We start from the raw sequence: 22,147 nt of genomic DNA, 5'->3' as shown, positions 1-22,147 counted from the left end.
CAGTCCTAATGCCCTTTAACGAAGCGACTAAGATCTGTACAATAGGGATATTGTGTAGTTATCAGCAGAGTCGCAAAGTTTACTAGCTTTTATTCGTGGTTCATTGATGTTTGCTGCGGATTAGGGCACATTAAGACCAGTTACACGGATTATGAAGCGAGCCGTACCAGGCCTGAGGCTGACGGATCAATGAAAGAGAGATGACAAAATATTTACTTTTTACTTGTAATAAACCATTTCGGTAAAAGTAAGCACGTTTTAATATAACTTGAATTTGAGATTAAATCAATACTGAAAGAAAGCACAGCCGTCCCATCTACGTTCATCCTTACTGTAGAGTAAAAATCATATCGGAAGATATCGAGAATTGAGTGCGTTAATGCGCGATGATTCGTTAAGCTAACGTTAATTGAATATTTACGAGAACATAGGGATGAATCTGAGCTTGATGTAAGCGATGAGGAGGAAAATCAAAGTCATGCCTGCAAGGGCTAAGTGGTTGTGCCATAAACCCCAGGAGGAGTAATCGATTCCTTGAAACGTCAGATGCTGTTCTCCTGTGCACCTGTAAAATACAGATAAATAAAAAAATCTATCGCATATATATCATCGTACTGGCACCAAAACATTTGAATGAAATTTTGAAACACTGAAGTAATACATGGTGTAACTAATTTTGTTCTTAAACCAATTAGTCGGGTTGCAAAGGGGTGAAAAAATTCTGGTAAACTTCACAAAAGTCCTAGAAGATTCCAAAAAATATCTGGAATGTTTCGAAAATGTACTTTTTGCAACTCTACTAATTATTAAGATAAAGTGGTATAGTTAAGTGGCACTACTCTGCACACAATTAGAAATATTGCAAACACTAAATATTTAGAAGACTAGTAGTTCATATATATATAATTTACACACACACACATATATATTTTTTACATACATGAGGATGTCAGCAGCAGGGCTGCTCATCATGGCAGAGACATTCCCACAAAACTTCAGCCCCGCAAACTCATTTATCTCCAATGCCTGTTTGAAGAATTAGACATTCCTCAACCATCGTTAAAATATCATCTCAACAAAAAGTTTTTAGCCACTCAGATATAGAGCCAGAAGCGGAAGTTCACACCTCGAGGCCATAGCGAGGGATGCTGAGGTACTTCAGCCAGGACAGCCAGTCCATGATGCTCTTCAGGTTAACCAGCAGACCAGAGAAGATCTGCACACACATGTTCAGTTCTAGTTAGAAGAACAGGTAAAAAGATTGTTCTGAGGCATGTGATTGTATGAACTTGCCATCATGAAGATGAAGCTGATGGTCATGAAGATGTTGGCCACGGCCACCACTGATTGGTCGGCTGAGATGGCCATGGTCATGGATGCAGCCGCACAAGAAACCAGGATCACGGTCAACATGAAGATGAAGAACGCTGCCACTGTGGGCTTTAAGCCTGCAGAACAAAGACTTCCACATCAATTAAAACGGTACATTAATGTTTACAGAAAACGGGTGGATCTTGCAATTCAATTAAGCTATTAAGAAATGATGCACCGTTTCTTTAAGGTAAGATCATTTACAACATACCGATCATGAAATAAACAACACAGGTGAAGAGTACGCTGGGGACTGTGCGCTGAGTGATGATGTCAGACAGGATCTTAGACAGGAAGTAGACAGACACTCTGTAGTACCCGCTTGTGTATTCATGACTGCAGAAAACGTTAAAAAAGGTAATTAATAACATGCTAATTTATACTGTAGAGGTGGAACAGAAGATGCATCTGAACCTGCATAAAAAAAGGATGAGTCACAGAGATTAAGTAGAGAAATAATGCAAAAATATAGAATTATATTATGTATATTATTATATTTTCATTCATTTAATTTATACTTTAAATTGTAAATTGTATATTTATTATATTGTTGTAATAATTATAATAAAATAAATTGTAAAACATAAAAAAATAAACTGACCCAAGTTTTTTTATAGTAATGCATTATTACAAATTATTTAGAGACTCCAGGATATGTGACTATAAAAATCATTCGCTAGAACTTGTTTTCAAGTTTCTCTTTATTTTTGTGTGGTTGTTTGCTCGAAAATTACCCAGCACCCCAGCATCTGACAAATAAAATCTCGAGCCTTCCTAAACATCAAGCAGGTGTTGAAGCACTCACATAAACAGTTTGCGCTCGGTGATGAAGAGTTCGGCAGCCGAGAGTGTGCTGAAGCACTGATTCGTTGTGATAAAGAACAAAACGCCAAACCTGGAAAAAAAACAGCGACATTTGCATTTAATAGTACGCTCTTGCTTGTTTTTCTCATGCACAAATGATGTTAGTACGGTACAATGATTAACTCGCCTGTTTTGTATGCCACTCTGGTCATCTTTGACTCCATAGAAGATTGCCCCAACAATGGCAGCCATGAGGGTCGTGACAGCCAGCTGCCAAAAATAACGAACAAGCTTTCATCACGACATTATTTTGAGGCTACAGGAAATAACTACGAACCAGTTCAACAAATTGAACATCTTGGCATCCGCACACGATCATTTACTCAATAAAGGTAATGGGCAGAAGGAGTGACGGTCAGGGAGTTTGACAATAATCTCTTGACAGCTTAAGAGTGTCTGAGCGGTGTGAAAGCGGTTCCCAGGGTAAAAGGCTAAGCAAATACAGCAGAGCTAACTCCAGTCAGGTGTTTGCTATTTGTCCAATAATTGTTATTTTTCCGCACTGCATGGTCAGAAATCATATCACTTCAGATCTGCGCGGCGCCAGATCGCCAAATCCGCTAAGCTTTGACTTCGAGAAGTTAGTGGAAAGCCTCTGGGAGCAATCAGCTGTTAACGATTTGTAAATTGAGGGCTCCTCTGATGGTATTTGGTGGTTAATGAGCTCCACGAAGTCTCTTTTGAGGAAAATCTGGAGCGGGATAATGGTCGGGAGGGAGGGAATCGATCTAAACCATTGGGCAATAAATCCCAGTTTAGTGTAATCATGCTTAAATCTCATGAAAACATTAGGAATTATGGTCATACTTTATTTTATGTAGGTACATTTCTCGCTACCATCAAACCATTAACTACAACGTTCCTCAGTTAACTCCTAATTTGCTGCTTATTAATAATTAGTAAGGTAGTTGTCAGGTTTCGGTATTGCGTAGGATTAGGGATAAAGAATATGGTTATGAACAATATGTGCTAATAAACAGACAATATTTGAATGATTGGCATACTAATAAGCAACTAGTTAACAGTGAGAATCGGTCTCAATACTAAAGTGTTACCAGAATTATGTTTTTCCATTAAAACGATTATGTCTATATCAGAACCATTCGATTTAGACGATCTCTTATCATCGCTTTCAATTTTTCACACTACAGTTTTGCTATACAGAAATAAAACGTAATTATTGCTTATCATAATTGTACCATAAAGCGTAAAATAATTGTTCTTTCTATAAGAAAATCAGACAGGTGGTACAATATTTACTGTAAACATTTTTCTGGCATTACAGTAATAGGAATTGGGAGGAAAATACAAATTATAAGAATACAAACATTAAATGTCTTAATCGACCGTAAAGAGTTTGGAGAAAACAGAATGTGATGTGTCAGATCCACATCATGTTTTAAAGAGACAGCGCTGCTTATAAATGCACATTCAAGTTCAGACAGGCATATCAAGTGGGAACCGTAGCCATAAAAACAGTGGTACCTGTGCTACTGAAGTCTGAGGGTTCAGCATTAGGTTCCAGAAGGTTCTCCACAACACCCAGTGGAGCTGGTGGAAGAACGAGCTGTTGTAGGTGATGCTGTGACACTTGGCTCGGATGCTGTCGTCTTTGACCCGGGTGATGCGCTCTAGCTCAGCTTTGATGCTCCGTGCATAACTGCAGCCCTTGTACTTCTCCACCAGCTGATCCTCAATAGACTGCTGGCCAACGGCAGCCACTTCAAACTCTGCCAACAGCATCACACACACACTGTGTAAATTCATGCAAGTCATACGCAATTCAGAATCTAGACTGCTGAAGACAAGCTGTTAATATTATATGAACACAAAGGCCTTTTAACTAGAAGCAAGAAGCGCTATTGCCAATTGTTAGCATGCTTCACATTACATATCTGATGAGGAAATCATTTAGCAACAAATTAAAAAAACATTTGAATAGAAATATAACCAATTACCTCCATTATTCGGACTCTTTGTCACGTTGACGGCTGCAGAGCTGCCATTAATGATGTCCAAAAAGAAATCAGCCGGGTTGTTATGAGCTTCACAAGCATATCCTATAATATCATTTGGGGAAAAATATTAGTATTTCAAATGGTAGTCCTGTAAAGCATTTACATCTTTTGACACCTGACAGGTCATCTCTTGGAACTAATAGTTTTTAACGAATTAGAAACTTTTGGATATTTAAGATAAATTATTCTACCAATGTTGGCGAAGTAGTCTATAGCATCTTGAGCGGGTCCGTGATAAACTTGTTTGCCGTTGGCCAGCAGGGTGAGGCTGTCGAAGAGCCGGTAAATGGAGTATCGTGGCTGATGGATAGACATAATGATGGTGCGTCCCTGACCGGCCATTCTGAAAACAGACACAGGGTAACCCTTTAAGGCAGGGGTGTCAAACTCAATTCCTGGAGGACCGGAGCCCTGCAGAGTTTAGATGCAACCCTGATTAAACACACCTGATCCAGCTAATCAAGTACTTCAGACATACATAGTATATGTGTTTTAGCAGGGTTGAATCTAAACTCTGCAGGGCTCCGGCCCTCCAGGAATTGAGTTTGACACCCCTGCTTTAAGGTTACGTTACTTACTAATATTATAACAATAAACTGTGCATAATCACAAGCAAGAAAACCTACGCCCAAACCGAATTGTAACCCTAGCCATGTAACATGTGCATGTTAATATTACTCAGCACTTAAATGTATAATTACACTGCAACAAGGACAACCTAAAACAAAGTGTAGATTTCGTTTTATGGACTTTATATTTTTTCAAAGAATCCTGAAAAAAAAGCATAATAGTTTTAACAAAAATATTAAGCATTAATAGTAACAGCACATAGGTGTGATTTACGACGGATCATGTGACACTGAAGACTGGAGTAACAATGCTCAAAATACAGCTTTGCGTCACAGAAATATATTACTGTAATTATATATACATAATTATGATAATTAAATCTTAAATATAGTAAACAGGCAGTTTGAATATTTACATTTATAATAAAGTTTTGACTGTAAATTGGAACAAATTAAGCATAATATATTTTATTATTAAAAGGATACTGAAAACAGAAGCTCAACCAGTGGCTGCTTCAATTTACAATTTCATTTTTTACGATGTCTGTATATGAACATACAGACCTCTTCAGAAGCAGGAGCACAGAGTAAGCCGTGCTAGCATCCAAACCGGTGGTGGGCTCGTCCAGAAACAGCACAGAGGGGTCTATGATCAGCTCCATCCCAATGCTCGTCCTCTTTCTCTCTCCGCCTGAGATACCTCGGATCAGCTGAGTGCCCACCTGCACACATGTACACTTATGATTTATATCCTAGTGGTACCAGAATGCTAGAATTCACTCCAAAAAGTTGGTGAAGAATACAGAGACCATATCATATATACTACTTCACCTTTGCTTCAGCGACTTTATTGAGGCCCAACTCTGAGATGAGGTGGTTCACTCTCGCCTCTTTCTCTCTTGGACTGATTTGGGAGGACAAACGTAGCGCGGCTGAGAAACAGAGGTTCTCTCTCACCGTCAGAGTCCCCATCACTATGTCATCCTTAAGGCATAACCACAAACGTTGTAGATAACGTATTAGTGTGGTCTGCATGAAAACTTATTTAAGCGTCTAAAAGCCATTAAGATCTGACATCTCAATACAGCGATCGTGCACTGTACCTGGACAACATAACCAGAAAGACATTTGAAATTAGGTGGCTGTTGGGATCCGTTGATGAGAACTTCGCCAGAAAGTCCCGCAGGATCCTTCCGGGCTGCGAGTATGTCCAAAAACCTGAAACAGAGAGACACTGGACTTGACGGTAACGTTTCATTAGCATTCATCGAAACAGATTGAACGTTATTGGAGGAAACTCTCAGGAGAGTTACTCCGAAAGCTTGTTAAACGATTCCGGAATCCATTTGGAAATGATATCTCATTAAGATGTGGCAAATAGGTACTCACGAAGATTTGCCACTTCCCGTAGGACCCAAAATAGCGTTTAAACCAGGTCTCATGATCCCACTGAAAAGGGAGATAAAAATGAGATTATGTTCATGTCACTAGCTATGGAATTCATCAGGCGCTGTGGAAAAAACGAGGCAACAAATCTGTAAGTCGCTGCATTCCTGGCGAAACACTTAGGAGATATGGGTATCATACTATAATACTGTTAAAACTGGGCCATCTTCGAGGTGATGCTGAGACTCTCAGTTTTAAAGTCTTTTATTAGGTCAAGATCACACTTGACTGCATTTAACCCTGGTGGTTTGCAAGCCAAGAGATCAAGAGATTAGACTCACAAACCCATTCATAATATCATATAATTGACACTAACTCTATAGAGAGAATGTCCAAGGAAACTATGCGCTTGGCTCTGGGAAATGTCAAGCTCATTTAATGCCTTTAGAAGAAGCATTTTGGTTTTCTGCAGCCCATTGTTCTGGTGAGCACAAGTTATGCAGCACATGTTAAAGGTAAAAGGGTTTTATACAGCCTCATGCCACAGGAGAACATATCGAAGTTTCCTTGATGTCACAAGAGACCTTTCGTATGAATCATATGAGCTGTTGCTGTAAAGCCACAAAACAGTTTTAAGTTCCATAGGTGCCACTGTACAAAGTTTTATGTTTTTATTTTTTGTTTATGCCAAGGACTCCTAATCACATTGTGAGGTAAATATATATGCAGTAGCATATATGAAAAACATAGTAACTATAAGTAGCATGTTCTTGAAGACATGGCGTGGCAATAAAATGCTTATAAAACATAATGAAAATATATGCGCTAGGTTGTCAATAAAATTGTGAATTGAATGATTTCAAAGCAGAACAATGCTACTGCAGTAGGAGAATTAATTAGAGAAGAACCTTTCTAAATTACTGTTGTCATAGAAAATCATAGGAGAACCTTTTTTAAAATTCTAATGATGGAAAAATGTTGCTGAATACTTCAGTAGAATTAATATAACAATAAAAAAAAAGGTTGCAAGAACATCAGAAGCTTAACTAAAAAAAAATAGTTTGAACGTTTAACATATTGGAGAGTAAATGAGCCCTCTTCCTTTTTGTCTGCGTGATATTGACTTACTTGAGGTCCACCAGAATCTCTTTAAGGACTGCCGTCCTTCTGCAGATGGGTCCGCTCTTCTGCTCTACTCTATAACGGATGCCGTGGAAACTGACGGTAGCTCCGTGTTGCTTCTTTACGAGCTCCATGGCGATGACATTTGACCCAGACATCCCATTTCTGCCCGTCTCCTCAGTGATTAGATCATGCTCAAAGACAGCATTATCAGTCATCTTCTGACAGGTTTAAAAACAAAACATTTTTTAATCTATATGTATTTGTAAGAAAAAAAAAAAAAAAAAAAGCGTGGTGCACCAAAATACTGCACAAGCTTCAATTTACAGTATTAATATAACATAGATCAAGCATTAGAGAAAGATGCTTACCTCCTTGAGCTGCTGCAGTGGCTGCTGGACGTCTGGGGTTTAAGCTCTTCTCAGGAGTATCAGCTGGGGGAAAAACTCTAATCTGACTGTGCTTGAGGCGGTGAGGCAGAGATCTTATATAGATGGAGCGGAGGGAGGGATCTGGGCACATGAATCAGGGTTTGAACCTCCATTGAACATTTTTCTGCAATACATTTATATTACTGGAACACAAAATACATGTTTAATAATGAACTAAAGAACAATTTGTTGAGACGAGCCTTTTGATAACCCCTTGAATATAACATATAGATCAGACAACAAATAAACAGGCAAAAATAAATCATGTTCATCCAACAGAGATGTTTCTGTTACTTTATTCACAGCTGCATTATACTTCACAATAAACTGCATATCAATAAAGCAAACTTAGGTCCATATATAGAGCAGGAAACACTGCAGTTGTATTACAGATTGTTCTGGGCAAGATCCATGCACAAGATCAACACTGTATATAATACAATCTTACAGAAACATATTGATCGAAAAACAGTACATATGGAGAAAAAAAAAGAAAGAAATGGATGTGCTTTTGGACCTTAAAGAGGAAGACATTAAAGGTTGTTAAAAGTCTAAAATGAGAGTAAATGCTGAATGATGAGTTCAAAAACAGCATCAAAACAAAGACACTGACTTGTTGAGGTCACATGTGTATGGCTCTACAAATAAAAATCACTGGAAATCAGAGATTATGACAGAAGCCTTTCCAATTAAAAGCTTTAGGTTTTAAAGTTACAGCAGAATGCCTGCATTTACAATCATATCAGTGGATGGATGAATGATATTTTACATTTCTGCTTAAGGAGACTTAGAAGAAAAGATGTATTTAAATATAATATACAATCACATATACCATAGAGTTAGCTGTCCATCATGTACATTATATAAATAACATAAAACGAATATCTGGACTTTGCTCTATGCGCTGTAGGTAATACCACTGAACTGTACAATCTGAACAAAAATAGTTTGTCTAGTAACACTAAACAAGCGCAAGTCACAGTTTAAAACTTCAGTTATAAGTTGAGTTCCTTACCAGAACGACTCAAGCACGTCAGAAAAGAACAGATATTTATGGGAAAGGCACAGAAAAATCATTGATTCGTTTGTGAAATGGTCCTTACGTTAGGTTTCAAATTCAGTCAAGTTGGAATTTTTTTTTTTTTAGAGTAGCTTTAAAATTGCTGGTTGTTAAGTTGGAATAAAGCATGAATGAATTTTCACACTACGAGTAGGAGACAGAGTTATAGAAATATGTGCTTGCATGAGGAACAGGAGTCCAAACTTCTGTATGTACACTGCTCTATCAAAGCCTGTGGACCACCGAAACGTGCTTCTGCATGTCAGATAATGCTCAAAAACTAGAGGTACGTGGATTACAAAAATATGGAACCTCCCAAAATCTGAAAGTGCTTAAAATTCCTGTTCTGAAAATGAAATGAGATTCACAATAACAGTGCGGTGAATAATTGTTGATTTCACTATAACACACTATTCTAAAGTACGGTATCTGTGAAAGTGAAAACCACAACCAAGGTAACCAAATTAAAGATAGCACCACGGGTTAGGGGCTAAAAGCGGATGAGAACCATTTTCCAGATAACAATAAACTGGAACCTCAGAGGAGCTTGAACTCCAGCGGTTCAGACAACCACTTCTCTAAGCAAAATAGCTCTGTTTCATTCTGCTAAGTCAATATTAACTCCAAAACCACATTAAATGTGGGTTCTGGCTGTAATGGTCTTTTTTTGATGTGATCCTCACAGGATGGATTAGGATAGTATTGCACATTGGTAATTTCAGACTAGGGAGTCACTTCTGTGTAACAGTTAAACCATCATTGTCTTATTTTTTTCTTAGGCCCAGCGGCCACTGGAGACGAAACTGCGACTGAAGGAGAAGCTCACGTCAGAGCTTTTGTGTTTGCCCCAGGCACCGAACGGTACCACGATGATTGTGCTGTTGTCTTCAGATCCGTACTGAAGAGCCTGAGAGGGACAGAAGTGCATGACAAAAAAACCCTATGAAGAAGTTCTTATGCAAATCTTAATCATGTTTAAACATTTTTTTTTGGAAAATCTGGGGTAACATTTTCAATCATTGAACAATTTATTTTTCCCATAAAATGTTTGTTTCTATGACTCACCTGCTCAGATATGCGCTGCGCTGCCTCTTTAGGGTCGTTACATTGGTTAATGATGTCACAGATCTCCTGACTGTTCATGATGAAGTTAATGCCATCGGTGGTGAGAGCCAGAAAGGAGTCATGCACGTGATGCAACTGACAACACGGGTAGACTTAAATCAATACAACACGTTTTGAATACGTGAAAGGGAACTTAAAAGAAAATGCTCTCACCGAGGTCCTCTTGGTCTCTGGTTCTGCGATGACACCTGACGTTTTGAGGTCGAAATCTCCAATGCTGCGTGTCATGGCCAGTCTGCCATTGACATGAGGCTGACCCAAACTGTTCCACGTAATGCAACCTCCGCTTTTCCGTATCCTTCAGAAACAAACGCACAGGGGTTAAAACGCATGCTTTCTGCAATGCGATGTCTCGGCCTGCTCGGAGCAGTTAGTGTACCTCTCTTTTTCATCCTTTCTCTCTGGCGTGTGATCCACGGTGAGTTTGAGGGCTTTGCCTTTGCGGCACAGCATTGCTCGGCTATCCCCCACGCTCCCCACGACCAGCTCGATCCCGTCTCTCAGAAGGGCCACAGTGGCCGTGGTCCCTGCACTCAACAGAGAGGCTGTAACACACCAGAGAGCGAGGCAGAAGGGTTAGTTCGTGACGCGTTGAGGATCGCGCAAACAATACAACACGAAATACAGAGTTTGCATCCGTTTTAGCACAATCACAAACAGAAACTAAACAGCGACTTACTCTTAGTCCTGTTCTTAGATTTGCATTTATTGCTAATGCGCTATACTACATTTATGAGATTGCTTGGTAACACAATCAAGCTTCCGATAAAAACAATTGTAAACTGAAACATAAAAAGGGAGTTTCCAAAAGAGATTATGTACCGGAGTGGTCAAGGCAAGCAGGTACAATTGTGCACTTTTGACTAGCTAAGGCACACAGGAAGCATGTTAGAAGAGTAAACACCATAGTTTACACAAAACATTATGCTTAGCATAGTAAAAAAAGCATAAAAGCATTTGATTATAAGAGGTATCTCTCTTTTTAGCCAATAGCATTTCTTCTCGTGAAAATGACTCCCACTGTAAATATTCTAAATGTGCTTTTCTCTGACATCAAATAAAGCTAGTGTTATCCATACACAAAAAACAAGCTTTGAACACAACAGCTAATCAATCATTTTCCAGCAACCAACACATGTGAAGAAGGCAGAGCACAGTAAAGAGAGATAAAGAGAGAGACGGAAAGGAAAGAAAGAGAGAAAGGTCAGGAACCTTCCAAAAGTCCACCCAAGGACCCGCTGGAGCAATCTAACCCTCCGGCCTCCATAAAGGTACCGCAGAGCTGCAGCTCTTATAGGGGTAAGCTGGGTCCGCGGCTGTTGTAAATATAACACGCACACACACAGGGCAAGATTGGACATGTCACGCAGCAGGCCACACTAGCGGGCCGCACACTACATGAATATGATGGACCTAGTATATAATCGTATTTATTCTATCACAACAGCATTTAATATCCTTATCAACAAAGATGAATCTAAAAAACTAAAATATATATATATATAACTATGCGTTAATATTATATACTAAAGGTGGGAATCAAAGGTCATCTTGATGATGCTATAATTATTTTTTTTCAGCAAAGGCATTAGGTGCAATCTGTCAGCTGTTAAGATGAACAATAATTGAATAAATGAGTGCAATAACATACTATATAAGCTCTAAAATACAAATAGAAAAAAAACCCAATGACAATAAAACAACTCCTATTATACAATCATAAAGGTTTTGAGTGCCACAGTGAAGATATATGACTAGTTGAATCAACTGTACAGTTAACAAGCATTTTCTGATAACACACTTCTGGTTTCATGTCAAATTTATCAAATAATTTAAGGAAAAGAATCTTTTAAAAAGGAGAGTTCCTTAAATTTACCTGATAAAACTGGCACATAAAAAAAAAAAAAAATAAATAAATAAATAAATTATATATATATATATTTTTTTATAAATAAATAGCTACCATTTATGTATTAATTTTTTATAATAAAAAAGGTTTGTAAAAATAAGAATACAGATGCATCTAGGAATCATTTTTAACCCACCTCTAGTATACACAAGCATGTAAGTGCTATCTATGTTGGGATGGACGCATTTTACAGAGCCAAAGAGAAATCTGTGAATAAATACGACTATACGATTATAAAGGTCTTCACTGCTCTGTATTAGTGATCGCTGTCAAAATCATATATTTAGTCTGCATTGTTATGTTCTGCTCACAAATGTCCATTTGGCTCTGTTACATGTTTACCTGATGCATCAAAGCAATACTTAAGCAATACTTTAAGACTCTAAAAACAACAGCTGAGAGACTAAACATGCTTCGAGAACAGAAATCAGTAAAATAGGACCTACCATCTGCACTGAAATGAAGATGCCTTGCTAACGCTTTGTCCACCTCAAGAAATGCTTTGGTTAAAACTAATTCCAAGTTATCCTCCTCCTCCGCTATGTCTCTGAAACACAAATAAAGAACGCAACATCAACAGCCGGTTACTGAGAAACACCCTGTGCCCTAATTCAGTAGCCCATACTGGAATAATTTCAACAGGTTTAGAAACCTCTTAAAGCAATTCCAAGAACTAGTCTCATATTAGCAAATGCAGAGCTTGCATCATGACAGAGAGCTCTATGTGAGTAAAATCATGAGCATTTTATATGAAACAAAGAGATATGAAAATAAAAGACAAGCCCACTAATTAAATATTTCTCCCAACAATTAATCAAAATCAGAACCCAACAAAACATCACAATAACCCACAAATAGCTAATCCACACGACTCCAGTCCATCGGAATTAACAACCTGTGAAGCAAACATTTTACATTAAGAATTTTAAAGGAATAGTTCACCCAAAAATTTTAATTACAGCATATTTTACCCCCAATCCTAGGTGTATATGGCTTTTTTCAGACGAACACAGTTAGAGGTTGTTGTTTTTTTAATTTATCCTGGCTCCTCCAATCTCGTGGATTTTTCTTCTGCGAGAGCGCCGAGCTCCAGCTTCTTGGACACTGTCAGAAGTCAGTCAAGAAGTCCAGCAAGTTTTTTACGTTATAATATGTAAACTAGAAATATTTTTGTTACAAACACCCATTGATCTGCTTCAGAGGACATGTGATAACCCCCTGAAGGTGTAAATGGCTATATCCGATTTATGGAGCTTCAAAATAACGGCCGCTATCCACGAGCATTACCAAGCTTGGAAGAGCCGGGATGACTCATGTACACCTAGCATGGCTTGGGCTCAAGAGATGAGGTAATTATCATTTTTGGGTGAACTATACCTTTAAATTATTATAATAATATTGATTGATCCAGAGGAAAATATTCTCTGAATCAGGAAAGAAAGGTATTGTGGTTTTTGAAGCAAGATCAAAATTCTTTTTTTGCATGGGGCTTTTTTTATTTCACAAGATATTACCTGATGAAGTAGGGTCATGTGGATTACTGTAATGTTTTTATCAGCCGTTTTAACTCTTGCTCTCTTGGCACCCATTCACTACAGAGGATCCATTGGTGAGCTAATGATGTAATGCTACATTTCTCCAAAAAAACCCCAAAACAAAACAAAAAAACAGCAACAGGGCAAAGCAGAAATTATTAGAACACTAGTAAATTCACAGCAAAAAAATCTTTGCCAATAATTCCTTCTGTCACTACAGCAGAAGATAGAAATAACTGACTTAAAACCATTTTTTAGCTGTGAAAACACTAAGAAAATTGGGCCACAACTATAGGTCAACCGATCCTTACTTAATATATTTCTCCATGTTTCTGTGGCAGAATTCAGCAGCCTCTGCACCTCCGTGCCCATCAAACACTGCAAAGTACATGATGTTGTCCTTCATCTGCGACAGCTGATAGCGGTCTTCATTCACCTTCCGCTGGCCAATCTGCGACGCGCAGCCCACCTTAGACAGGCTAACTTTGGGAATAGGTTTACCATATCTAATGCTCGACGGAAGCAAGATGGGCTCATCGATGCGGTTGTCCCAGATCCCAAAGGAGTCCCAGGTAGTTGGACGGCCACTGCTGTCTGGATCAAAGCGAGAGTTGCTGCACCGAGGAGATGATGGTGTGTGTAGAGCCCGTTTCGGGTCTTCTTGGTGGACGCTGGTTAGGCCGAGGGCAGCTCTGCAGCAGACACGGGACCCGCTGAGCGTGGCATATCGCACGAGAAGAGCCACTGACATGCTCAGTGGCAGGGTACCAAACTTTCTAAAAAAAAGGCAGGAAGAGTCTGAAACAAATATCCCTTAAATGTGCTTCAAAAATCAGTGCAGTTCTCTGAAAAACAAGGAAAATAACAAATGAATGACTTCCCCCGAGGCTTGTTAATCCCTAGAGTTCAGCGGTTTTATAACGTAGATGCATGCACAGACAGCGCAAGTCATTCACCTACGATTTCCAAAAATAGCTACTAGGTAGTCAGCTCACTGGGATTTAAAACACAGCCTTAAAACACAACCTTTGTTTCAATAATTTGCTTACAGCCCCTCCCATTGAAGTCACTCATTAAAAACATAAGACATATGCATAGAATACATGCCTTGAAATGCTGCATAGGTAGTCAGCTGGTTAGGTTATAAAACCTTTGCTTAAATACTAAACAGACTGCCTGTCTCAATGGAGGCTTTCAATAACACATTATACACGACAGTGCCCCACCCCCTATTTAATTCATACCACAATTCACACATTATTAACCCATAACCTGCAAAAACAACATAAATACAGCCATTTCTAATGGGAATAACCGAATAATTGATACACAAGAGAAGAATCAACAAGTTAAATATGAATAGAAAGGTAAATAAACATGACGCAACACCCCGCTTATATAACAAGCTAGCAAAACCTTCAAAGCACTCTTTAACGTTATGCGAGTTTCAAACAAAACATAACGCAAAACAGCTGAAAGAGATATAAATTATACAATAAGTGCATTGTTTCTGCGTAAACATTCATAACAACAAGCAAAATTGGGATGAATCCTCGCGCTTTCGGCGCTGCTAGCAAGCGGGTTTCACCACAGGAGACAGCGAATTTTGTATATTTTCTAGTATTTTATTTGTTACTTACCTCTCCTATTTATATATAAACAATGATATCTGTTATGTATTTGTTGGAATTAATGGGTTAATACATATGTAAGATTTTATGTAATATTTTTTTCTCAGCGTCGGGTTTTTTTTAGCCGCGCACAAGCTGCCTGTGAAGGAAAATACATATGAGCCAATCAGATTCCTGTGTGTCGTCGTCGGTTCAATCAGATGATTGGTCAGGCTAATGTGACTGACGTGGATTTAAACCAATGAGTGATGAGAAGCTGTAGTAGGCGTTCTAAACGTGGATATTGACTGATGATGTATGATGTATTGATTACATGATGACTCGTGGCGACTAAATGTATCTGATTTTATTTTTATTTTATTTTATTTAATCATCACGGTCACTATTCCTGTTTTTATTTGGAAAACATAAGAGTGAATTGTGACTTCTGTTTTTCACTCCCTGGTATTTTACCTATCATCACGTCTATGATCTGTGGAAGAAATGAAAGTCACTGTGTATAGGTTGTCCTATCTCACAGCTAATGCCCTTTTTAATTCCCTCAGTGTCAGAAACAACAAATATAGAAGATAAGATTCAATACTTTCATTTTGTGAGAAGTGGAATAAGTATCGTTTAGCCTGAAGCCAGCCTTTCCTCTTCAGGAGTTCCTGTTTAACTTTCGTATTCGCTTTCAGTTTTATATGAGTGAGTCAGTCCAGGATGGAAGAGAGTCTCTTCAGGAGTCTGATCATCTTGTGCATCAGCTGTCATCATGTTGTGTTTTTGGGGAGCGCAGGTCAGAGAGGGTTTGGGGCTGGTGAAGCCCGACCAGGTCAAACACGGAAAATGTGGAATACGATCTGTGTGTCCGAAAACAAATCTTCAGGACATGTCAGCCGGAAAGAGTTTTCTTGGATTTATCCGGGATGGGAAGGTCTCGGTCCTGAGATTGCGCAGCGAAGACTACAACAATGATGGAAAACTAAGTACGATGCACCAAATTATACTTTATTTTGTTCATAAATTTGAAATCGTCATTATGTTTCATCACCTGTATATGTTTATATTTAAAAGTAAATTGTGACGTATTAATGTTATTAATCATAATTAAATACGTGTCTATTTGTTTAGACTATAAATATTTTATTTACTCCAGAGCAACTACAGCTAAAGAATAAAATCAGACTGATTGTCTGTGGAGGAGATGGTGCGGTTCTTCTTGCTTATGGGGGAAATGTTCTCATTATGGACACATCTACTGTGTGCAAGTATGTTTGTGTAGGCAAAACACTGTCAATGACCATAAATGATAATATCTGACAGATTTTCTCATCTCTGCAGGCCTCTCAAAGGTCTGAATAACAGGCAGGTGATTCAGATAGCTTGTGGAGACCATCATTCATTGGCACTAACAAAGGGTATTTACAGCTATTCCATCTAACATCTGCTATTTTAATAAACCAAGCTTTGAGTGTAGATGTTCAGATCTGTTGCTCTTTCAGAGGGTCAGGTGTTTGTATGGGGTAAGAACTCTCACGGTCAGCTGGGTTTGAGGGAAGATCATCCCGACTCTTCGTCTGCTGAACATGTTCAGAGTCTGAGTGGGATCCCGCTGGCTCAGATCAGCGCTGGAGGAGACCACAGCTTTGTGTTGTCTCTCTCTGGAGTCGTGTTTGGATGGGGAAAGAACTCTGCTGGACAGCTGGGCCTCGGAGACACTACAGGTCTTCTTGTTTCTTCACGTAAAAGCTAAATCAATAACCGTATGAAACTGATGAGTTTACTGTTTTTCCACCACAGACAGACACGTCCCAACAGTTGTACATAGTCTGAACCAGAAGAAAACTGTGTCCATCTCATGTGGAGGGGAACACACTGCCACTTTATCAAAGGTGTTATTTTGTAATATTTCATATATCCATATTTAGCATACAACAAACTGGACAGAAAGTGTAATGGTTCATGTTTCAGGGCGGCACAGTGTTCACGTTTGGGTCGGGAGGTTCTGGTCAGCTCGGACACAACTCATTTAGAGATGAACATCATCCGCGGGTGGTTGCTGAACTCTGGGGGTCTGAAGTGTCAAAGGTCACATGTGGAAGGTAAAGACTGTTCATAAGCAATCAGTGTTCTGAGAAATACAGCATATCTCTTTATGCACTCATACTACCATAACGTATCAGTTCCTCACAAGATCAGTTGTAGTTGTTGTATGGTTTAAGTTGAGTTCAGTATTGAGTCTTTCTTTCAAAGACATCACACACTCGTATCAGTCACATCGTCAAAGCTGATCTACTCATTTGGATGTGGGACGCAAGGGCAGCTGGGAAACGGAGAATTGATCAAGCAGTCTCTGCCTTTCCCCGTGGATCTGCCAACTGGTATATAAATCCACTTTTAGCAGTATGGGGTATTTTATTATGAATATATTTATTATTCGTGATGATGCTCAAAGACCTAAACTAAGCATTTGTTGCACACAGAATGTAATCATGAATATACGATTGAAAAAATAATCGCTGGGGAGAATCATTCCTTTGCCTTGTTTTTCAAAGTAGGACATGATGTTTTTATTCATTAATAGTTTAACATAATTATTGCATCGTGATTACTGATGTTTTACTTGTATTTTTAGGAACTTGAAAGTGAGGCCAAATCCAATCCAAACAGAGGGGTTTTGACATTAAATGACAGAATGATTGATCGCTGGCTGTCTGGAGCTGATTCATGGTCAATAATAAAACAGTAAGGGTTTCATTGTGTTTTTCATTTACTGATACTGATATAAATCCAGAGTTTATGTCTATTATTCTAGAAATACTGGGAAACTCTGTGTCTTTCTTTTTAAACATACTATTAAATAGTAGAAATAATTCAGTAAATAATTAAAATAATGTTTATTCACACAATCCAGTGAGTAAATCTCGATCTTATGATGGATTCTCACTATTATGTAAATAGAAGAGTTGTACCCTAATAATATATTTGAGAAATTGTATATATAAATGGACTTAATAATTATTAAACGTTTTTTTGTTATTTACAGGGAAATAAACACAGTGTTCTCCTCTGCTGCCTGTCTCAATGGAAGTTTTCTCAAAACAAGGTAAAAATTGTTTTAATATTTTCTCAATTTTGTGACTCCTTCCATTACAGATATTAATGTAAATGTCTATTTTTGCAGTTGTGATGATCATTATCAGACATCTGAAGAGCATTGTGGTTTGGATTTTGATCTGGTTGAAACATCCTTTGCAAAGTTATCAGAGAATAAAAGTTTAATATCGGAGGTAATGATAAATCCAACATTTCTAAACATTTTTAATTACATTTTAGATGCTGCAGATTGTCTTTATTTTCTGTACCTCAGATAGTGAAGGTGGTTCAGCAGACACTGCTATCATCTCTCAATCCAGAGAATAAAACTGGTGTGGAATCACTCAGAGTTTATCTTCTCCTCCCTGAACTCATCAGACGTGTCAAGAAGCAAAAAACTGATCTTTCTGAAGCTCTGGCCTCCAAAATCCTTCAACTGGGTCCTGATGCTCACAAGGTGTTAGGTAAAGATGGAAGACATTTTAGCCGTTGGCTTGTGTTTTTGGCTTTGTTTTATCTAAGTGTTTTTATGTTGTATTCTCAGAGAAGTACTGGTCCAAACTCCCTGATGATTGGCTCAAAGGCCTGGTGAAGTTATGTCGCAAACCATCTGCTGAGCTGATTGTTCAGATTTCTTGCTGTGAAATAGGCCACGACTTGACCAGAAACCTGAAGAAGTTTTTGAATGTTCTTCAGATGATCTATCAGGTGACTTTTCAAAGATGCAAAGGTGTATTTCAATCTATCATTGTATAATAGTTGTTTATACTTCATTGTAAAGGTCTGCTGCAGTGCAAACAGAGACATCCCAAACAGGGATTTCATCATCCATGAGATCAGTGATCTACTAGATACAGTAAGAACCAAAACAATAGTGAATTCTGTGAAACAAAGAGATTTTTTGAGGGAAAGCAAATAACTACAGAATTCTTTTTCTACATCAATAGCTGCGAGACGCCTTGGAGAAACTGTTATTGCCATTTTTGTGTTCTACTTTTACCAGTGATTGGGAGGATATGGTGAAATTAAAAGATTACTGCTTCGTGAGTATTAAAGGCTGCCGACATTATACACGATGCTTGACATTTTATGTATTCTTGTTCAATTACTTTGTGAAACCTTATATTACTTCAATGCATTTTTCTTTCAGGAAACCATTAACATATTGGTCAGGTTCCCTTTTGTGGCTGACACTGTATCTAAACAGAGGATGTTTTGTGTAAGTCAGACGTGGATGTCATACATCTGCCAAACATACATGTGACAAATAAGAGAAATGCCCTTTTTTACTGTACAATGAAAATAAATGGACACCAAAAAGGTTACCAGCATTCTTTAGGATATTTGTGTTATGCGGAAGAAATAAAGTTATATGAGTAAATGGTGACATTTTTGAGTGGATTATCCCATTAAAGCTAACCTAATTTTACTATTTTTAGTATTTGCAGAGTCAACGTTTACAGAGCTTTCCAGACTCAGACAGGAACGATTTAACTGGAAATGTGTTGCACATAAACAGGAAATCAGTGTTGACAGACACGTTAAAGTACCTCAGACAAAAAACCCACTCATTTTTTTATCCATTGCAGGTAAAAGAATTACAGAATTGAAAGACAGTTTAAATGTCTGATATGGTATTTTAATGAAAATCTCCTGTGCAGGTGGTGTTCATTGGAGAAAATGGAATAGATATGAGGGGTTTATCTGCAGAATTCTTCTCCCTACTTTCCCAGTCTCTTCTGAAATGGGAGAAGAAGGTGCTGGAAATCCATGAGAGTTCACTGGTTTGGTTCAATCCTGACGTACGTTTTACACCAAACATTCATTATTCCTAATGTGCTCTCTCTCATATATGTCCCACTTTCTAGTGTTCTATTTTGTTCTTGTTTTTTTTTCAGAATACGGAAACTAATCGAGATATTTACTATCTTGGTGTTATCTGTGGAATGGCGATCTACAACCATCATTATATAAACATTGGCTTCCCACTGGCCTTGTTCAAGAAACTCCTCCAGCACAGTCCCACTCTGAATGATCTGGAGGAACTGTCTCCTGTGGAGGCCAGGTAAACCATCAAAGAAAACGAGACATTAGACTTTATACATTGTAGTGTTACAGAGCAAGTCATATTTATAATTGTATTTCAAAAATCTCACATTAGAACTTTGAAAAGCCTTCTTGAGGAGGACGAGGACGATGTAGTGGATATGCTCAGTTTTGATTTCACGGTAATACAGTTTCTACGTTCCACATGTACTAGTGTACATAGCTGTTGTTTAAATTTATGCTCTTATTCACCTCCTTCAGGTCAAAGGAAAAAATCTTGTAACAAATGGAGATCAGACTCGAGTGACCAAAGCTAATAGGTAGAAACAGATCTATTTGCCAACTCTTCAAAATATCTGTTCAAAATAATTGTTTCGATCAAGCTTATCTTGACAAAACGTTTGCTTTCTAAATATCCTCTTGATGTTATGACATATAGAGTTATAAAGGAGTTAATAAGGTAGTGATAAACATGTGGAAGTGTCCAGGCAATGATGAGTCCAGGCAGGAGCTAAAGGGAAGTGAAGTTCATGATGAAAAAGCAATGGAGATGGGAGGAGTGTCCTCTGATGGCGGTCATGGACAATCAATCACTGCATGATAAAAACTCTTCTTTTTTTGCAGACAGAAGTACGTGGATTTGTATGTCGACTTCATTTTCAACAAGTCAGTAAAAAGTCAGTTCGAGCATTTCTCAAGAGGTTTCTCTAAGGGCTGTCCGCTCGATGTCTGGAGCATGTTCCACCCTGAGGAACTCCAGCAGCTTCTCCAAGGCTCTCCTAAATATGAGTGGAATGAGCTTCAGCAGGTAAACGTGTTCAAGGAACTTGTCAGTTTTTAAATATTTCACAGTACCTGAGTTTTTCTGCTTCTTCCTCAGTGTGCTTCCTATGAAAACTGTTCTGCCTCTGACGAGCTCATCAAGAACTTCTGGACTGTTTTCTTTGAGCTCTCTGAAGAGAACAAGAAAAGGTTTCTGAGTAGGTTTGGTCTTGATCATGACTGTCTTGACATTATTTAAGTTAGATTATTATTATTTGCCTCACATCCTCACGTGACTTATTCTTCTCTAGTCTTCTTGTATGGGACGGACCGTGTACCTGTGGGAGGTTTCTCAAAGCGCTCTCTGAAGATTTTACTCTCAGACTGTCCTGATGCAGAAGACCGACTGCCAGAGGCCCAGACCTGCTTTGGAAGATTAATACTTCCCAAATACAGCGATATCAACACAATCCGTGACAAGCTGATACACGCAATCAACTTTTGCAAGGTGTTTGGACGAGCGTGAAATTCCCTTCAGATTCCAGATCCTACGCAGTCAAACATATGCTGCTAAGCTTATTGGCTATGGAACACTCATACTGTCTAGTTACTATATTTCTATAGGTTAGACATCATAGAGATTGCTTGTATATGTAAAAAAGACACTGTGATTTATTTAAAATACCTTTTATAGTTTATGCTTTACTGCTGGTAGTATAACTTAAAACAATTTGTGATTTGATATAGCCTAATATAATGCATTAATATACACATATTCTGGCATGTCAACTCTAACTTACTGTACGTTTTGTTACTTAGTGTTTCTTCAAACACTTAGTCAGCAAACAAATGCATGTTCTAGTGAATGTCTGTTTTATCCATTTTTAAGTTATATTCATCACATTTACACATGGAGGCAACAAAACAATAATAAAATAAGTTTGAACATCGAGTAATTGTTTTGATTTAACTAACAGTGTTTTCACAATTGCATATTTTGTTAATATGCTATACAAGCTATTTTTGTTTCGTAGTGCTCCTTCATAATCTTTTTGTTTTAGACGTTTGAGGCCATTTTTTTGCCGGTGTTTCTTGTCACACTGTTAGGCTGATGATACAGGCAACAGTGCTCAAAAAGTTGCCCAGTGTATCATCAATTTTCCAGCAATTTTCCCTCATTTAAGGTTCATTAATAACGTACAGTCAGACATAATCGTCTACCATTTTTAGTTGCATCACC

At 38.2% G+C, this 22,147-nt stretch overlaps 3 protein-coding genes across 6 annotated transcripts; 1 reads left to right on the top strand and 2 right to left on the bottom strand.

The window, feature by feature from the left end:
* Nucleotides 1-130: 130 nt before the first annotated feature.
* Nucleotides 131-7,548, bottom strand: abcg2d (ATP-binding cassette, sub-family G (WHITE), member 2d). The gene is made up of 15 exons (XM_043241268.1): nt 7,337-7,548; nt 6,212-6,271; nt 5,926-6,040; nt 5,654-5,806; nt 5,387-5,544; nt 4,445-4,596; nt 4,194-4,295; nt 3,721-3,965; nt 2,363-2,445; nt 2,177-2,266; nt 1,583-1,707; nt 1,294-1,448; nt 1,127-1,216; nt 941-1,026; nt 131-565 (listed from the first exon to the last, which is right to left on the bottom strand). The coding sequence occupies exons 1-15, from the start codon at nt 7,546-7,548 to the stop codon at nt 418-420; spliced, it is 1,974 nt and encodes a 657-aa protein (XP_043097203.1). The 3' UTR covers nt 131-417.
* A 475-nt stretch (nt 7,549-8,023) lies between these two features.
* On the bottom strand, nt 8,024-15,177 carry ppm1kb (protein phosphatase, Mg2+/Mn2+ dependent 1Kb). 2 transcript variants are annotated; one of them, XM_043240219.1, is made up of 7 exons: nt 15,031-15,177; nt 13,702-14,235; nt 12,302-12,402; nt 10,326-10,491; nt 10,100-10,244; nt 9,887-10,021; nt 8,024-9,728 (listed from the first exon to the last, which is right to left on the bottom strand). In XM_043240219.1, the coding sequence occupies exons 2-7, from the start codon at nt 14,139-14,141 to the stop codon at nt 9,597-9,599; spliced, it is 1,119 nt and encodes a 372-aa protein (XP_043096154.1). In that variant the 5' UTR covers nt 14,142-14,235; nt 15,031-15,177; the 3' UTR covers nt 8,024-9,596. The 2 variants fall into 2 exon arrangements, with proteins under 2 accessions (XP_043096154.1, XP_043096146.1); XM_043240211.1 differs by having other exon boundaries at nt 13,702-14,166.
* Nucleotides 15,178-15,695: 518 nt separating this feature from the next.
* On the top strand, nt 15,696-21,856 carry LOC122341607 (probable E3 ubiquitin-protein ligase HERC4). Of its 3 annotated transcripts, none has more exons than XM_043235086.1 (24): nt 15,696-15,989; nt 16,160-16,271; nt 16,345-16,421; nt 16,506-16,727; nt 16,804-16,895; nt 16,975-17,105; nt 17,257-17,384; nt 17,487-17,557; nt 17,639-17,748; nt 18,050-18,109; nt 18,188-18,293; nt 18,374-18,563; nt 18,644-18,807; nt 18,881-18,955; nt 19,047-19,142; nt 19,250-19,318; nt 19,539-19,688; nt 19,761-19,901; nt 19,998-20,164; nt 20,261-20,327; nt 20,407-20,465; nt 20,770-20,953; nt 21,026-21,125; nt 21,219-21,856. In XM_043235086.1, the coding sequence occupies exons 1-24, from the start codon at nt 15,776-15,778 to the stop codon at nt 21,431-21,433; spliced, it is 3,000 nt and encodes a 999-aa protein (XP_043091021.1). In that variant the 5' UTR covers nt 15,696-15,775; the 3' UTR covers nt 21,434-21,856. The 3 variants fall into 3 exon arrangements, with proteins under 3 accessions (XP_043091021.1, XP_043091037.1, XP_043091027.1); XM_043235092.1 differs by having other exon boundaries at nt 15,852-15,989; nt 16,135-16,271; XM_043235102.1 differs by lacking the exons at nt 21,026-21,125; nt 21,219-21,856 and having other exon boundaries at nt 20,585-20,903.
* Nucleotides 21,857-22,147: the final 291 nt, after the last annotated feature.

The sequence above is a fragment of the Puntigrus tetrazona genome, chromosome 1 (assembly GCF_018831695.1).
Source record: "Puntigrus tetrazona isolate hp1 chromosome 1, ASM1883169v1, whole genome shotgun sequence".
Taxonomy (NCBI): Eukaryota; Metazoa; Chordata; class Actinopteri; order Cypriniformes; family Cyprinidae; genus Puntigrus; species Puntigrus tetrazona.
Note: the sequence above shows the minus strand (reverse complement) of the source record. Positions and strands in the feature narration are given on the sequence as shown.

What these genes read in the sequence shown, in the direction of transcription:
- abcg2d (XM_043241268.1), bottom strand. Translation starts at nt 7,548, where the DNA reads ATGACTGATAATGCTGTCTTTGAGCATGATCTAATCACTGAGGAGACG. An exon ending in TTTCTGGTTATGTTGTCCAG is followed by an intron (nt 5,807 to 5,925) that starts GTACAGTGCACG and finishes TTATGCCTTAAG; the next exon opens with GATGACATAGTGATGGGGAC. An exon ending in AGACTACTTCGCCAACATTG is followed by an intron (nt 4,296 to 4,444) that starts GTAGAATAATTT and finishes ATGATATTATAG; the next exon opens with GATATGCTTGTGAAGCTCAT.
- ppm1kb (XM_043240219.1), bottom strand. Translation starts at nt 14,141, where the DNA reads ATGTCAGTGGCTCTTCTCGTGCGATATGCCACGCTCAGCGGGTCCCGT. An exon ending in AACATGGAGAAATATATTAA is followed by an intron (nt 12,403 to 13,701) that starts GTAAGGATCGGT and finishes TTTGTGTTTCAG; the next exon opens with AGACATAGCGGAGGAGGAGG. An exon ending in TCTTCATTTCAGTGCAGATG is followed by an intron (nt 10,492 to 12,301) that starts GTAGGTCCTATT and finishes GGTGTGTTACAG; the next exon opens with CCTCTCTGTTGAGTGCAGGG.
- LOC122341607 (XM_043235086.1), top strand. Translation starts at nt 15,776, where the DNA reads ATGTTGTGTTTTTGGGGAGCGCAGGTCAGAGAGGGTTTGGGGCTGGTG. An exon ending in TCAAAGGTCACATGTGGAAG is followed by an intron (nt 17,106 to 17,256) that starts GTAAAGACTGTT and finishes TTTCTTTCAAAG; the next exon opens with ACATCACACACTCGTATCAG. An exon ending in TCAGTGATCTACTAGATACA is followed by an intron (nt 18,956 to 19,046) that starts GTAAGAACCAAA and finishes CTACATCAATAG; the next exon opens with CTGCGAGACGCCTTGGAGAA.